This window comes from Gymnoscopelus braueri, assembly GCF_963280865.1.
Source record: "Gymnoscopelus braueri genome assembly, chromosome: 9".
NCBI classification, from domain to species: Eukaryota; Metazoa; Chordata; class Actinopteri; order Myctophiformes; family Myctophidae; genus Gymnoscopelus; species Gymnoscopelus braueri.
Genome location: NC_137610.1, coordinates 22,592,147 through 22,610,240, shown reverse-complemented (window position 1 = coordinate 22,610,240; position 18,094 = coordinate 22,592,147). Strand labels below are relative to the sequence as shown.

Sequence of the window (18,094 nt, the reverse complement as noted above, 5' to 3'; positions counted from 1 at the left end):
CTTGGCAGTCCCGTCACCGCCCCTTCATGTACTCTGCCTGATTTATCGAAAATAGCAGACCTACAAGCTCACAACGCGTCGCGGAGGCGAAGCATTGTGAGCTTGTAGATCTGCTATTTTTCTAAGCGCGACACCACTGCGCGACGGAGCATAAATGAAGCTACAGACTGCCCCCCCCCTTCCGTAAAGAGACAAAAACAATCGGCATCATCGCAGACACAGTAAAACATACCCGTACTAACCGTAGGGGAAACTGTCCACCGTTCAAGCCCAACCTGGCGCATCATAAAGCGGATGAAAAATCATGGTGTCTCCGGTGACAGTGGTGAGTAACTAGCTTTATACAGCCGTCACTGCCTTGATGGGAGCCAGATAATCCATATTTATTCAGACAACTGTCTGTCTGTCTCCGTTGACATCTAACAAGTGAAGTGACCCGTCTTTTTTAGGGCTGTTCAACGTCTTGTTTGGTAACCCGGTTATTTTCTTTAGAGGATAATTATTTGTACCCCCCCCCCCCCCCCACACACACCTTTTTATCTGCATGCTAAGAAAAGATGCAGACCACCTACGGGTTTCTCATCATCAACCCCAGACTTGGCTTTAATTGTTTTTTATGGCACTATGAAAATTAATTTGATAGAGGCACACCATACAGAATAGGAACGTTCTTGGGGGGTTTGTTCTTATGGTTGCTCTCTTTGTTAGTTGGCATCATGTCACGACAAAGACAGAGCGTCAACTTTTCCTGTAGAATCTGTGCAGCATCTGAGTGGGACACAGGACTCTTCTACACACTTCTAAAAGCACTGAGTGGCAGAGACAAAGAACAGGCTGTCATGTGACCACCTTTTTGTCTTCTCTCTGGTCCCTCATGTCGCGCATGCGCCTACTAATGTCCCACTGCCGCTGTGCTGTTGAGAGAGAGATATTATATATATAAAAAAATAAAATATTTAGTTCTAGCAGACCACGTGTCCAATTTACAAAATAATTTTGCTAAAAAATCCACCATGCCTGTAGCAGAGCTGCTATGAAATATATATATATTTGTATGTATATATATATTATATATATATATATACACACACACACACACACACACACACACACACACACACACACACTAGAGGTTCGGGCCCCTACGCGGCCCTCACATCTATGAGCCTACAATATATATTAGGCGATTTTTCACTATGCTGGTGGGTTATAATAAGATGGTATGTTCATTTGGGTAAATGCCTATTTGTCATGTAAGTGAGGATGTTCTGCAGCCTCGCCGTTCTCAGGGGAGATGGGGAGGGAGAAGGACAACCTGAAGAGGAATATTCTGTTCTGAATATTCCGACATGCGTGATGAAGTGACCAACACACATCGTCGCATCACGGACTGCCAGCGAACACACACAGTATATAACTTGAGTAAACAACACGCTAACGCTGTTAGCAGCCAGAGCTAACACGATGTATACGATCTGTCTGAAAAGGCACACACACACAGACGGGGATCTGTTGCGCTGTGTAGGGCTGAGGCGGTATGGATTTTTATTTTCCGCAGTAATTGCTCCCCGTGACGGTACGGTACGGCGGTATGTACCGCATCATGCACGCGCGCGAAGCGCACACACACACACACACAGACGGGGCACACACACACACACACACACAGACGGGGGTCCGTTGCACTGTGCTCCGTTGTATGACTGAGTAAACAACACACTAACGCTGTTAGCAGCAAGAGCTAACATGATGTATACGATCCCTTCCGGTTCAAGATGTTGCGTATGTTGCGTAATGTTGTAGAAATGTTGCGCAATCATTTAGTGCGTCAAATATGGGCCAAAAAGCTAAAACATATGTATGCTGAACAATTTAAAGTAGACTATGCAATGGGTACAGGCATCTTTTGGCGAAATTATTTTGGAAATTTGACACATGGTCTGCTAGAACGAAGCTCAACAAAGAATGTGGATAAACAGGAAACATTGGACTGATCTAGAAGTTACCACTGCCATGCATTGTGAGTTTGTAGATCTGTTTCTTTTTTGCAAACCAACACACCCTTGTGTGATGGAGTATGATTTATAAGCTTATGGTGGTGCACACTTTCACCTAAGTAAGAACCCATTTGTTGTGGACATGGCAAGTAAATAATTTAAAGTGCTCCAGTCCAGCCTCCAGCATCCGCTTATACTTTGACAGAGCTGCTATGAAATTGTACCCTTAACACCAACTGTGATGGATGGTGTGGTAGTGTGTGACCTGGCCTATATACTCTCTAGAAGTTTAGCCTAACCTTTATAATTGTGTTGCCCACAGGAATGCTTGAACTGATGATGTATTGTATGCTGATTGTAAATCAGTGGTTCTCAACCGTTTTCGTGTCAAGGACAACCAAAATGATATATATTTGGCTGCGGACCCTCATCTCAATAATATTTTCAGGGACCTCCAGAAGCCAAAGATTGGAGTAAAAAAATGGCTCAAATTTGCACAAATTGAAATTTTCATTTATTTTCAAAAATAGCAGATGTATACAGCTTGTATATCTCCTATTTTTTAATAGCCAAAGTATAAAATTATACGGTTAAAGTGGTTAAAATGATTGTGACGCTAGTCGCTACATTAACAAATTTAGCTGGGGACCCCCTGTTACCCCCCCCCCCCCCCCCCCCCCCCATGGAGTTGAGGACCCCTGGGGATCCCCTGACCCCACTTTGTGTATATATACCAGCGATTCCCTTTGGGCCATGAGGATATTGCAAGTAACGTGAGATTTTCTTTAAAACCTTGAACTCATGAAAAAAAAGTTTTGATTGAGATACAGATAGGAACTTAAAGTATACTTTGTTAGTTCCATTGATCCAAGCCGGTGGGTGGTTGGGAACCACTGGTATATACCGTAGACCTGGACCTTTCATAAAAGACAAACGGCAACCAAGCGTAGCACCAAAATAGCGATGAATGGGGAATGTTGTGGAGCCATATTTTCAGAACAAACGGCTAGAGAATGGACTCACATAAAAGTGCCTTGAACTAGCCTACTGGTTTCCCTTGATTGTTGAGTATAATCTTTATCTATTCTACACTGTATATATACATCAAATCCATATTGATTATTGAGAAACTCGTTCTTAACCTAATTTTAAAACCAAGTAGACAAAATGTTCCACGTTCAATGGAACACGGGGAACTTGTGTAGGCTATTTCTTATATTGATTTCTGCATATGGTTGAGAATCAGCCAGTTATCCTAATTGAGAAAGACTGTATCATAGTAGTGCAGTGCAGTATGGCTTGTCTGTGGCTCACCCTTACTTACCTTTTGGTGGTACAGCTGTAAGCGGGACAGATATGGTGTCGTGTGATACCTACCATGTTGTCATAGCAGTCAGCTGTGTGCCAGTGCCACATTCATGTTCCTGCCGCGCCTCTTTGCCAAGTCCTACTACACAGAGGGGATGTGGGGAGTCTGGGGACGTTAGTCTTTTGTGCTTGTACGTGTGTCATATTCCTGACACTCATATCAGATGACTTCGAATAGAAGTGGAGATGTCGTCATGGGTGGCTGTTATTGGATCAAACATGTGCTTTTGTTTTCTTGTGGCTGGTGGTAGGCCACTAAGTGCCTCACGGCTGTCTGTTCCAAACAACAGGGTTGTGTGTCCTGTTACAAAGGTCTTACAACAATGGTTCTCAAACCTTAAAATTTCGAGGTCTCCTCTAAACTCTGACAGTATACAAATGGAACCAAATGGACCCGTTTGTATACTGTCAGAGTTACAGACTTTTAAGGGTCAATTTAGACCTTCCTAAAGGAACCCAGAGAGTCCCTGCAATGCCCCCTTTGAGAACCATCGCCTTACACAACAACCGTGACCACTAACTAGCCTCTGTGGTCTTATTTTCTATGGGGCTTTCTGAAATTGTGAGCGACAGTTTGGAATTTGAATCCGTTCTGTATAATAAGAACGTCTTGTGCTAGACTGGATTACAGTACTTAAGATGACAAAGGAATCTGTGCACCTCAAATCAAATAAAACTTTACTTGTGTGAAGCACAGTGTGAAGCAGCCATGGTTGACCGAACTCCAAAGTGCTGTACAAGTTCAAATCAAAATTCTAATCAGCAGAAAAAAGAAAGAAGCACAACAGAAAACATTACTCAGATAAAAGGCAAAAAGCAAGTTGCAGCATAGGCCAGGGTCAAATAGGAGTAAAGGCCAGGGAGAAAAGAGTCTTTTAGTGATGATTTAAAAACGTATATGGACTGGGCCGATCTAATGTGGAGGGGTAGGCTGTCAAATGCTCATGGTACCAGTGAGGAGACGTGCAGCTGCATTTCTGGACCAGCTGCAGGAGCATTAGTGATTTACAGAGAGTCTAGCCTGTGGGAAATAAAAGCATGAATTACTGACTCAAGCTGTTTTCTGGGGAGATAATAGGCCTTTACCTTGGCTAAAAGTCTCAATTGGAAGAAACTGGTTTGGACTCACTGAACTGTGTGTGTGTGTGTGTGTGTGTGTGTGTGTGTGTGTGTGTGTGTGTGTGTGTGTGTGTGTGTGTGTGTGTGTGTGTGTGTGTGTGTGTGTGTGTGTGTGTGTGTGTGTGTGTGTGTGTGTGTGTGTGTGTGTGTGTGTGTGTGTGTGTGTGTGTGTGTGTGTGTGTGGAATTTAAATGCACTGTCAAAGGTGATGCCAAGGTTCTTAAACAGGAGCGGATATTGGGGGCTTAGAGGGCCGAATGGATTGGAGGGAGAGGCACGGGTGGTCATGACCGAACATTTTAATTTCTGTCTTGCTCTCGTTAAGACTGAGAATCCATCCAGGATTTAACATCATGTAAACAATCTAGCAGTACTTGAAATAATTGGCTGTAAGAGGCATATTGGACATCATCAGCATAAAAATGAACAGTAAGTTAAAAAGCAAATGGGAGTGCTGTCTTCCATTTCTCCAGTCTCCATAGTCCATATTAATTCAGAAATGAGTCAAATACCTGGTTTTCCTTTCCACCAAGAGAGAAACAAAATGCTGTTCACTGGTCATGTAAATGTTGGTCAATCATTAATGAACCCATGCTATTGTTTAACAGGACATGTAGCAGCCGTTGTACAACCAACCAAGAGTGTGATAACTTGTGTTCAATGGTGCGTTTGTAAACAGTGTTCCATTTTTATTGGGCTCATCAAAGGAGAGAAGAGGAATGCATTTATAGCAGTGGTTTTCAAAGTGGGGTCCGTGGGGGTGGGGGGCGGGGGGGTTCCAGGGGGTCCCCAGCAGAAGTAGTTAACATAGCATCACAATCATTTTATCCATTTATATGTTGGCTATTCAAAAATAGCAGATCTACAAGCTCACAGCGTGTCTCAGCGCTGCGAGCTTGTGCATCTGCTATTTAAAAAAAATCTTTGAAATGTTTTGAATTTTGAAGAAGAATTTCTTTTAACATAAATCTTCTCTTCTGGGGTGTCCCTGGCACAAAACCTTTTCAGATGGGGGTCCGCGGGCCAAAAACATATTCATTTGGGGGTCCTTGACATGAAAAAGTTTGAGAAGCACTGGTCTACGAGTTCTGTTCTCCCTTGCTTCTTGGTAACATTATGACTCATGGTCACTGTCGATGTCTCCATCAATGTGCCTCAGACACAGTGACGCCTAGATCAATGCCATGCCTCCCCGGCGTCCCCGCATCACACAACACATGTACACACACATGCACAAGACACACATCACTGACCAGCATCAGAAATAATATGGAGATTCCTTTATGTTTAGTTTTCTCCCTTTTGTGGGATAAGCTTGCCCTCCCAAAATGTGTTTTAATAGGCATATTTTGCATATTTGTACATGACATGTTGAAGATACAGTAATTAAATATTGTAACTTCGGCATTGTCTTATGTATACTGTACTGTACATGAGACTGATCACCCATACAGTCCTGAGAATAACTCGGGTGGATGTACTGTAGAGAGACTGTTCCCACAATCGTTCAACTGCTGTTGGAGATGGGAAGAGTAAAATGGAGACAGAATAAAATGCTCATTTATACTTTCAATGAAAACAATTGATTTGGCCTTACCCACTTGAACTCTAGCATCCCTATTCTGGGGGTAACATTCGACAAAAATAGCCGATTTACAAGCTCACAACGTGTCATGTTGTGACACGTTGTGAGTTTGTAAATTGGCAATTTCTGGCAAAGATATTTGCCAACTGAGTATAGGGTTTGCGTTTAAATGAGCCCCAATTTTCGCCTTACCCACTTGAACTCCTATTCTGGGGGTAACATTCGACAAAAATAGCCGATTTACAAGCTTGCTTGTGAGCTCGATGAGCAAGTTTACACTTCCACTTTTACAAGCTTGTGAGCTTGTAAATTGGCAATTTCTGGCAAAGATATTTAGTGTAGAAAGAAAACAAGTTTGAACTGAAAAACTAGTTTTTCAGTTGAAAATGAGTTGTCTTAAATGACAACACAAGATGAAATATGGAGATACAAAGTTTCTGCCCGACACGACAGCGTCAACATACACATTCATGGTCAGTTTGTGTCCCTCCTCCTAAACCCAGAGGTCACAAAGCTGCTGTGCTGAAAGCAGTCCAGCACAACAGTACACAACAACAACATTGCCAACTGTTGCAAATGTGAGTAGGGGAAAAGGAATGGCGGCTCTCAGGAGGAAGAGTGAGAGCTTACTGTTGTGCAGACATTCACATCTACCAGTAGAGAGGTGAGCAGGGCAGAGGCCAGGCATCGGAGGGAGTGTGAGCAGTAAAAAAAGTACTCAAATGTTTTACTTAGGTAAAAGTATCAATACTGCAATGTAGAAATACATTACAATTAAAAGTAATAGTCTGGAAATCAAAATTGACTTGAGTAAAAGTACAAAAGTATTGGTATCAAAATGTACTTAAAGTACCTTAAGTAGAAAGTACTCATTGTGCAGAATGTTCCATTTCACAAGTTTTCGATTACATAAAATGTATAACAATCATTTCGATCTACAAGCTCACAGCTTGTAGATCAGCTATTTTCAAATGGCCAAAATGTATAGGTCTGAAGTGTTTAATGTATGTTTTGTAATGATAATCAAAAGTAACTAGTAACTAAAGTTTTCAAATAATTGTGGTGGAGTAAAAGTATAATATTTGCCTCTGAGATGTAGTGGAGTAGAAGTAAAAGTACAGAAAATTGGAAATACTCCAGTGAAGAAAAAAGACTTCAAAATTGTACTGAAGTACAGTACTTGAGTACATGTACTTAGTTACTTTACACCACTGAGTGTGAGTGGGCGCCTAGAACAGCCCTTCTCAAAGTGGGGTCCAGGGACCCCAATGGGTCTTTGAAGAGGTTCCAGGGGCAGGGGGGTCCCCAGCAAAATGAGGAACAGTTTAGACACTTTATCTACTAACTTTACTTGATTTCCGATGCCGTTGTGAGCTTGTAGATCTGCTATTTTTGAAACATTTACACAAATCTTCTCTTGTGGGGTTCCCTGGCACAAAATCCATTTCAGATGGGGGCCAAATATGTATCATTTTGGGGGTCCTTCATATGAAAAAGTTTGAGAACCACTGGTCTAGAATGAGGGGGCTATTTCAGTTCAAACGGCTTGGGCCTTGTCAACCAGCAGGGCAGAGGAGGAGTAGAAGAGGGCGGAGGTTGTTCCCCCCCTTTGGCTGCACAACCGCTCAATAAATCAACGGACCACATTACAGTGAGTGCAGGATTAGGCCCGGCGTTCCACTGACCTCTCGTCTGCTCCCGCATCCCTGGCCTGAACCCGACCGAAACATCAGCAAAACAACAGCGATTTTCAGACGTGAATTCGCACGCACGCACGCACGCACGCACGCACGCACGCACGCACGCACGCACACTCAGTTCACACCGGGCTTATCTGTAACTCTCCAAGCCAAAACATAGGACATCAGCTGCAAAAAACCTGCTACATGCCTTCCGTCCTCCATACCATGTTTGTGTGTGTGTGTGTGTGTGTGTGTGGGGGGGGGGGTGTACTGTGAGGGCCAAATATCCCCGAAAGTATTGTGAAATTGTGAGTTTCCTGGCCCTCACAGGAAAAATGGTTGGTTTACGGTTAAAAAAAAAGTCTTACAATTAGGAACAGATTCAGATTGGTGTTAGGGTTAGGAATACTGTATGTAGAGGTTAGGTGTAGGGGTTGGAGTTATGCCAGACTTGGGTGTCACACACCAAAAATACTCATCTACAAGCTCACAACGCGTTGAGCTTGAAGATCAGCATTCATAAATAGCACAAGTATAGTAATATACTTAAGTGGGCGGGTGTGCGTGCGTGCGTGCGCATGCGTGTGTGATAGCTTTATTTTCCCCTTGTAAATACCAGTCCATATCTATCGGTCAGATGTGAATTAATTACATCAATAAACAGAGGAAACTTCTTATCATAATAGTATTTGGGTAGGGCGCATGCGTGTGCGCGCATGTGTATGACCTAGCTCTGACTGACCTTACAGCTCAGTACATTTCTGATCTCTCTCTTCTGAAGCTGGACTGGTTTAATTAAAGGGCTTAAAAGGAGAATCTCACCTCAGAGACACTGGATTGCTGCCAGAATTCTGTGCAAAGCCCCCTGTAAGCCTCGGCACATTCTTCCATGTCCACTTGGAAGCTACATTTCAGTAGAAAAGGCGTTGCTACGTACTGTATGCTGTGGATCAGTGGTTCTCAAACTTTTTCAAGGACCCAAAAATGTGATGTATTTGGCCACAGACCCCTTTCCGAACATAAATGTTGTGCCGAGTATGAGATGAGATGAGATGAGAGTAGGACTCCCATACAAGATTTGTGTTGTTAAAATGTGTCAGATAAGATATTCCAACATTCTTATTTTTTGAAAATGGCAGCTCTGCAAGCTCACAAAGTGTCCCGATGAGACATGCGAGGCTAGGTTTAAAGTGGTTAAACGGATTTTTTCAATGCTTAATTAAGTTAACTAATTTAGCTGGAACCCCTTCAAGGACCCCTGGGGGTCCCTGGACCCCACATTGAGAAGCACTGCTGTAGGTTACATAAAATCAGTACCTCTCCATTCATGAAATAAACGCAAAGCCGCCCTAATATACCTTTCACCCACATGCTCTGTGATACATAACTAACTTGACTGTTCTCAATGTCATCGCTAATAACTAGTAAAATAAGCACGCTTGAGAGAAGTAGTGACACCAGCTGGTCTGACCAGGCTGTCTACATTTACGTCTTCTTGAATCAAATCAAATGAGCGGTGGCGTGCCAACCAGGCAGAAATAGATCTACTGTACATAGACTTGTATTGTACGTCGTTCATGCACTCTGCATATCTCCAATATGTTTTATGACTGCCTCTTACCGGACTAATGGAGACATAAATAAAAAGTACTAGAGTCTCATGACACAAATAAGTATGTCTGTCTATGTGTGTGCGTGCATGCGTGCGTGCGCACATCCATCATCCCATTTATACCAAGCCGTTGCCAGCAGCAGATAGTGGTTGCTGGCTTTGGCAGCACTCTCTCAGATTCCACTATGAACGTAACTCAAGCTGCCTAGTGGTCACTTTAGAACACATAACAAGAGGAAAATACACAAAGAATACGCCGCTGTTACTTTGGAGCAAGTATTATGTCCGATGTTGTGGCATCTCACATGAGCTACGTGTACGATGTCACTTAAACAAAAACAGAGAAAATAAGAAGCTTGAGGAAGACGATACCTGCCGGTTTAGGCCAAGTACTCTGAAACGGCGGTTGTGTCATGAGTCCAGCCTTGGGATTTTGTGACAGCCACACATTATTCTTGCAATATACAGTACTATCAGTATTTTGTGTGCACTCATTTCCCATTAAACAGAGGCAAATTCTATACCCTAAGATATATATTGTCGCTGTCGGCAATTTTTTCTTATCTCCATATTCTAACTTTTAATGTTTTTTCGTAAATTAACCCCCTACTTGATCATTCTACAGCGTCACACAAAAGCAGCAAAAGTAGCAGATCCACAAGCTCGAAATGTGGCACAAAGCGAGGTGTTTTGAACTTGTAGATCTGCTATTTTTGAATTTTAATCCTGAAAAGTAACAGTTTTGGAGGTTTCCAACCGACAGAGACGATATATATTTTAACCACTTTCAAGCAGGCATAGGTGAAATGTTTAGATGTAATTATTATTATTATGTTTGAACTTTTTCCCCCACAAATATTTGCACAGGATGACATTGTGATCTACAAGCTCACAACGTGTCGCACGCTGTGAGCATGTAGATCGGCTATTTTCTTTATGAAAAGAGTTTGACTTGCCCATTGGCGTTTCTTGGGTTAAAAATGTGGGTAAACAACTGCTCCCTCTGCACAAGATAATGGCCTGACCGTTGTGAGCCTGCAGCAGGTCATCACGTTCCTGGAGATAGAGGGGGAGGTCTGTGTATCGTAGGGATGAAGGTGGGAGGAGGTCAAACCGGTTCCCATAACCTCCAGCCCTGTTCATGCTGAGTCTGAGCAATAATTCTCAGGGTTATTGTTCGGCTGGAGTTTCCCTTTCCGCAGCTTTTTGTTTAAACATAGGGGGCTCATGCAGTGAAGCAAACATAGGTCATCGTGACCAAGACAACATTCGCGAAACACGATGAGCACCATACGTATACGGCACAAATCACAGAAAAAAACTAAACATTATATGGTGCATTTATACAGCGGCTTTATCCTTTACAATGTGCATTACATTCACACACCGATGGCAGCTAAATAACCATTCGAGGCCCCAACCTGGAGCAGTTGTGGCCGGGTTTAAGTGTCTTGCTCAAAGCCACTTTGACACTAACCCAAGTGTCAACCGGGGATCGAACCAAGAATTTTCAACCACAGCCACTAATCTCTAAGAAGTTAACTTTGTTTTTTAAGATGTATAAAGGCAGAGAATGACAGTAACTTCAATGCAACTGAATGGTCTCATAACACAGCAGTTCTCTTCTCAGAGACTTGTCAGAGCCAGCATAATACATTATTAGACTATGATGAAAGTACTCACTTCATACCTCCTGCTTCATAGTTTCAGGTTCTGGATGCTTCAATAGCGTGACAGCAAAAATACACAGTTCACTTAAAGTCATAGAGTGATTACTCCCTCTTCCATGTTTGACCCGGAAGCACAGTGTTGCTATGAATGGAACTGTGTCTTCTATTCATTCATTTCTATGGCTTCAGTGTATTTTCCTTTTTTTAGCTGTTGTACCTTTAGGAACACTATAGACCTGCAGGTCTGAAGCCTTGCACTGTATGTTGTGGAATACTTCTCAGTGTCAGGAGAATATCAGGTTATTGCAGGGTAACGCCTAATTTATGCTCCATCCCTTGACTTTGAGCATATCAGCATTTTTCGTATAAATTAGGCTTAACACATGCCAAAAACCGTATATATACATGCCAAAACCGTATATATACGGTTTTGCGCATACTAACGTTGAGTGCCAAAACCGTATATATACGTTTTTTGAAAAAAAAAAAAAAAAATTACTTTTTTTTTTTCCTTCACAGCAACAGGAAATATCACTCCTACAAGATTTAGACTCCAATCCACCTCCTGGTTAACTTATGACTTCAAAAACCTGTATCTCGGCTCCTGTGCACTTTTTTTTTTTACAATGTTAATTTAACTATTTTGAACTGGCTGCAACTATGGAATGGATTTCCGAATGTTTTAAATTTTTTCCCCCCGATTGTACGAGACCTGTATGTGTGTAATGAGGGGATCACCGTGAGGACGGTGATCACTGAAAATATTTTGTGACTACTTGAAAAAGGTTCAAAATGTTTAAAAAGTCCTGGCACTCAAAGTATAATATTTTAATAAACCTCTGGCACCCAATGTGTTAAGATGAACACGCACACACACCAATCTGCTTTCTCTCGTCTGTGAAGCTTGGAATCCAAAGCCCCCAAAATCCATCCAAAAGACACAAAATGACTGCCATCACACACTGATCACCTAAATTTAATTTGTTTAAAAAAAAACATTGTAGTTTTGGTTGTAAAGACCTTCCTCAAGATCAACCTAACCATAAAGTGACAGTGCTTCTACTGTATACAGACTATGCTGGAGGTGTCTACAACCACACACACACATACACAAACTCAATAGGTGATTCCCTCAAACAAACAATAAAGTAGTCATACACACATTTAAATATCCATTTGGATCTAACCGGTATGTTTTCTTGGTTAACGGTATGTGTGTTGTGTACAGTACATCCACCCGAGTTATTCTCAAAACTGTATGGGTGATCAGTGGTTCCCAACGTTGGGTCCAGAGACCCCCAGGGGTCCTTGAGGGGATCTCCAGCTAAATTAGGAACAGTTGACTTTCACTATCATTATTATCATTATTTCACCGGCTACCCAATGAGATATTGTACAAGTACTATGTCACTATGTTACTTATGGAGAGACATAACTTATATCGTCGCTGTTGGGCAGAAAGGTCTTATCTCCATATTTTAACTTTTTGTGTTTTCCGTAAATTAATGCCCTACTTGATCATACTACAGTGTCACACATTAGTATCCAAAATTGCACATCTACAAGCTCGAAACCTGGCTCGAAACGCGGCTCGAAATGTGGCGCGAAGCGGCGCATTTTGAGCTTGTTGATGTTCTACATATGAGGTTTTCACCCGACAGAGACGATATGTACCTACTGACCATTAGTATCCATCGTACGTTTGTGAACGAGAACCGGCTCACACAGTGACACCAATACATACAATCTTAAAAAGTATATTACGTTAGTTGATCCAAGCCAGAACACAATAGATTGATTTATCATTCAAAGAAACATGCTCTGAAAATGCAAACGGCCCACCCACGATCCCCTTTCACAATTTTCAAGTATAGGCCCTTATCCAGAAAAGGAGGTTGGGAGCTCTACACTGTACAGTCCAGCCGAGTGATTCTCAGAACTGTATGAGTGATCAGTCCCGGAGTGTTAAACCTCTCAGTGGCTCTCTTTGTCCTCTTTATACCCCGATGGGCCCCATGAACTTGGACATAAAAGAGAGTGGACTGATACAACCGTGAGGAGAGAGAGAAAGGAAAACATCATTATGCCAGAAAAATATGACTCCTGGACCATGACAGAGCAGAATACAGTGGCTTAGAGGAGAGAAGCAGTGGAGTACATTTACAAGTATTGTACTTAAGTACAATTACAGGGCAGTTTTTACTTTACTTGAGTATTTTCATTTTTTATACTGCGACTCCTCTACATCTCAGATGCAAATATTGTCCTTTTTACTCCACTGCAACTATTTGACGTCTTTAGTTAGTACTTTGCAGATTTCGATTATTATTACAAAACATAATTAAATATTGCCATATTTTATACTTTATACTTATACTATACCGATCCACAAGCTCACAATGCTTCACGATGTGATGCGTTGTGGGCTTAATAGATCTGCTATTTTTTTTAACGTTTGAACATCTTTGAAAATAATGTTGACTACTTTTTAATTTGATACTGTAAGTATATTTGGATGCCAATGCATCAAAAATGTTTTGTACTTTTACTCAAGTAAAAATTTGATTAACAGGCTCTTTACTTTTTATATTGTGGTATTGCTACTTTTACTTTTACTTTAAGTTAAAAAAAAATCTGAGTACCTCTTCCACCACTGCAGAGAAGAAATACGGCAGAGGAGAGTTTAATGGGAGTTAATGAAAACAGTTCTAGGAACATGTTGTCTTTATACCCACTTCTTTCTCATTTTGTCTTAAGCGTTGAGTTTCACTTCAGCCACACAGGTTCATAGTTCCCTCATTTTACATTTATAGTAACCAGACTAGAGCTTGCTTCCTCAATTAAAGATTAAAATGCTGTTCACTTTTTTATTTTTAGCTTAGCAAGAGCATTGTGTCAGGTCTTAAAAAGTGCAAAAATGCATTCATTCAAGAAACAAGAAGTGAGAAAATAGGCTAACCAGTGATTTTTCCTGACTCACTGATAACCTTTTGGATCTATAATGGTGATTCTGTTGAATGGTTGAATCATTTAAAGGTAGGGAAGTGATATGTTTTGGTTTAAAACATTTTTTGAAAGGTTAAAGCACTATATTCTGATCTGATATATAAGTAATCATTGCTACTGAGTGTTTGTTCAGTCACAGGGGTCTGCCCGTCTCTCCAGCTCTTTAATAAACAGAAATTACATTTTCATGTAGGTGACACAATTTCAGCCAATCAGGAGAGAGTACCCATGTATCAGCTTCATTTTATAGTGTTCCAGTTCCAATTGTGTCTGCTTTGTGTCAATACATATCATTTTGGGGGTCCTTGGCACGAAAAAGTTTGTAGGCGTTTGTAGAATCGACCTCAGGTCTTAAAGGAGTAGTTCACCCCAAAAATAACTTGAACCGCTGATGGTCATCAAATTATTGGCTTAGGAATGCGACAAAAACTAAAAAACATCCATGAATTCAAGTCTCCATGGGATGAGTAATCGATAGGAAAAAAAATTCGGGGGTGAACTATCCCTTTAATGGGTTAATTTGTCTTGCAGGTAAAGAGTGAGGGACCTAAGCTGGTCCCGTTCTTCAAGACGACCTGTGTGTACTTCGTCCTGTGGCTGCCCACCTCCACTCCGTCCTGGTTCAGTGCCCTCATCAAGTGTCTGCCTATCTTCTGCCTGTGGGTCTTCCTGTTGGCCCACGGGTTCAGCTTCCTGGGTGCCCGCTCCAGCGCCCGCAAGATCCTGGCCGGCCTCATCTTCTCTGCCATAGGGGATGCTTTTCTCATCTGGCAGGAGCAGGGATACTTTAGCCATGGTGAGGATGTACTGTAGGCAGTGGTGGAAAAAGTATTCACATGTTTTACTTACGTAAAAGTATCAATATTGCAATGTAGAAATACTCTTGTTACAAGTAAAAGTCCAGAATTCAAAATGTACTTGTACTTAAAGTACCAAAAGTAGAAGGTACTCATTATGCAGAATGTCCCATTTCACAACTTTTTAAATCTATAAAAACATCTTTTGAAAATAGCACAATGCGTCGCATCGCGACTCATTGTGAGCTTGTAGATCGGCTATTTTCAAATATATAAGTATGTGGTGTAATATAAGAGTTAATGTATGTTTTGTATCAAAATCTACAAAGTCACTAGTAGTTTTCAAATAATTGTAGTGGAGTAAAGTACAATATTTGTCTCTGAGATTTAGTGGAGTAGAAGTAAAAGTACTGAAAATTAGAAATATTCCAGTAAAGTAAAAGTATACGCCAAAATTGTACAGTACTTGAGTAAATGTACTTAGTTACTTTACACCACTGACTGTAGGGCAGGCCTGTGTTTGTTGACCCAGATGCATATCTGAAAGTTTCAAGTCCTGCTGCTCACTTCATTTATTAGTGATGACACTCAAAATAAGTGATCAAAAGCAACACTGCTGGGGAGCACTCATCTACTAAGAGTAAAACGAAATGCAAGTACGTGGGCCATGTTTGTGAAACAAACAAAGTCTGTATTCAGATTAACCACTTGGACCGTTATACGCCCCAAAATAGGGCTGCCATTTTTTGCTTGCAGCCCTTGGACTTTTGGTATTTTGCTGGGTGGCCCCTGCCTGAGGCCGTCTTAAGTTGAGTAGCCCTGCTGTATACTTCGTGGACCTGGGTTGGGGTCTTGACCCGAATTGTTTCCCACTACACCAAATCTCTAAGCAGAAAACAGCCAATCTACAAGCGTTGTGACGTAGATCTTTGATGGCGTAGAGTAGACGTAGAGCTTGTAGATCTGCTATTTCCACCTATTATGACATGCCCCAGAATAGGGACGCTAGGGGACTCATGCGGTTAAGTTTCTCAGAAACGTAGGAATCGTCTCTGTCGGGTGGAAAACTCATATGTCCAAAATTGCAACTTTTCAGGATTCACGTTCAAAAATAGCAAAAAATAGCAGATCGATAAGCTGAGAACTTGTCGCTTTGTGCCCACTTTTCGAGCTTGCAGATCTGCTACTTTTGATACTTTTGTGTGACGCTGTAGTATGACCAAGTAGGGTGTTAATTTTCGAGAAAAAAACCCCACAAAAAGTAAAAATAAGATGAGCGGTTTCTGCCCCAACAGCAACAAAACGTTATTTTGCTTGCGTCCCCCCCTCAGGGCTCCTGATGTTCGCCATCACGCACATCCTCTACTCGTCCGCCTTCGGCATGAAGCCCCTCAACCTGCGCGCCGGCCTGGCGACCGGCGTGGTGTCGGGCCTCAGCTACGTCTTCCTCTACCCCTACCTGTGGGGGCCCTTCACCTACCTGGTGGGCGTCTACGTGGCGCTCATCGGCTTCATGAGTTGGCGTGCGGTGGCCGGCGTGCAGCTCACCGATGACCTGTGGACGTGGACCAAGCTGTCGGCCTGCCTGGGTGCCGCCCTCTTCATGGTGTCCGACCTCACCATCGCCGTCAACAAGTTCTGCTTCCCCGTGCCGCACTCGCGCGCCATCATCATGGCCACCTACTACGCCGCGCAGATGCTGATCGCACTGTCCGCCGTCGAGTGCCAGCCGGATGGCGAGGAGGCGGCGGCGGCGGCCCGGAAGAAGAGAACGTGAGGTCTGTGGCGGAGTACTACTACCACGCCCACTGGGAAGGCCCCTCTGGCCTTTTGTGATTGTGGACACGTCTCGACGCCAGATGTTCAACCCTTAGCCCGCGTCCTAGTCTGGCACCCTCGTACCTCCGTCAGCACGGCGGCCAGCGGTCTACCACAGCTCCCTCGCGGCTATCGCCACCCCGCAAACCCTGGATATCTCCGAACCGTGGAGATGGGGTCGTAGCTGTCCGCAGCCTCAGTTATACTTGGTTGTGTGCCGGCCGTCGTGCTCAGTAAATAGCAGATCTACAAGTTTGCAACGCGTGTGAGCTTGTACATCTGCTATTTACGGCAGGCAACGAAGTATAAATCAGGCTTACAACCTCCCCTAACAACAGTCCTACCTGCCCTTCTTCATTCTAGTATAGGGGTCTCTCTCGCACCCAAATTACTACAGAGAAAAGTGTGATACTATTAGTCTGCCTCCAGCATAAATTGCGTATTTACTTTTACTTTTTTTTATTTAAATGGGGAACATGTCTGGGGGGGACCTTCGAGGAGTGTGTGCATTGTTTGTGTGTGTGTGTGGCTGAGGGTGTGTTATTTGAGCGAATCCCCTCGTTTAGCTGTCCATTCTGCTCTGTTATGGCTCTCTTCCACTACTAGAACTAAAGTGAACCGTGCCGTGAAACGCATTTCACAGGTTCATGATTTGCTTCCATTACACTACAGCTCGCTTTCATATAAGGTTCTCAGAACATCATTTGGGCCGTGCTCGGAACACCGAGTTCTGGGAAACCCAGATCTTAGAATACTTATACTTTCAAAATGTTCTGAAAATAGAAGATCTACAAGCTCACAACTCGCTTAGATCCGCTATCTTTTTTTGAATAATATTTATATGTATTTTTTTTTGAATGATCACAGAACTTCACATGTTCTGGGTTACCTTTTCGTAGTGGAACAGAGCCATAAGTCATCACATCGCTGTCTCTTACATCTCTCCTTCATGTGGTCCAATTTCAAGAATGTGTTTTTCTTCTTCTCATTCAGTATTTAAGACATTTGTTTTAGTCCATGCCACTTTAGTGAAACGGGAGGTTTTTATTTTTTCCCCTTTGTCCTCATATTCTGTTCTCGTGTTCTCTTTAATGGTGCTATTATCTAAGACTCTTTTTTTTTTTACTACAGTATAACCATAGTACTGCCTTTATTCACTCCCCCTTTCGAGACATCAAACATTAAGTGTTTTGATTATGCTGTTGTGACAGGTCGGGTGTAGCGTGTAGCGTGGAAATGGAGAAAGGAAAAGAAAAACCCACATGGTTCTGTAATGTTAGGTAAGAGAGAGAGGCGTGTCCCTCCCACTGAGATCTATCTCATGTCAAAGGACAGACGGATATATCTCGAGAACTGCTTGTCCGGTCAACTTCACTCTTGGCAGGTGTATTGCTGAGGATGCAAAGGAAGTGCAGTGTGCAGTGAGAAGTCGGTCAGATC

At 42.5% G+C, this 18,094-nt stretch overlaps 1 protein-coding gene across 1 annotated transcript; it reads left to right on the top strand.

Annotated features, from left to right (window-relative positions):
- Positions 1-232: 232 nt before the first annotated feature.
- On the top strand, positions 233-17,797 carry tmem86a (transmembrane protein 86A). The gene is made up of 3 exons (XM_080437650.1): positions 233-325; positions 14,571-14,835; positions 16,168-17,797. The coding sequence occupies exons 1-3, from the start codon at positions 305-307 to the stop codon at positions 16,611-16,613; spliced, it is 732 nt and encodes a 243-aa protein (XP_080293776.1). The 5' UTR covers positions 233-304; the 3' UTR covers positions 16,614-17,797.
- The last annotated feature ends 297 nt before the right edge of the window (positions 17,798-18,094 follow it).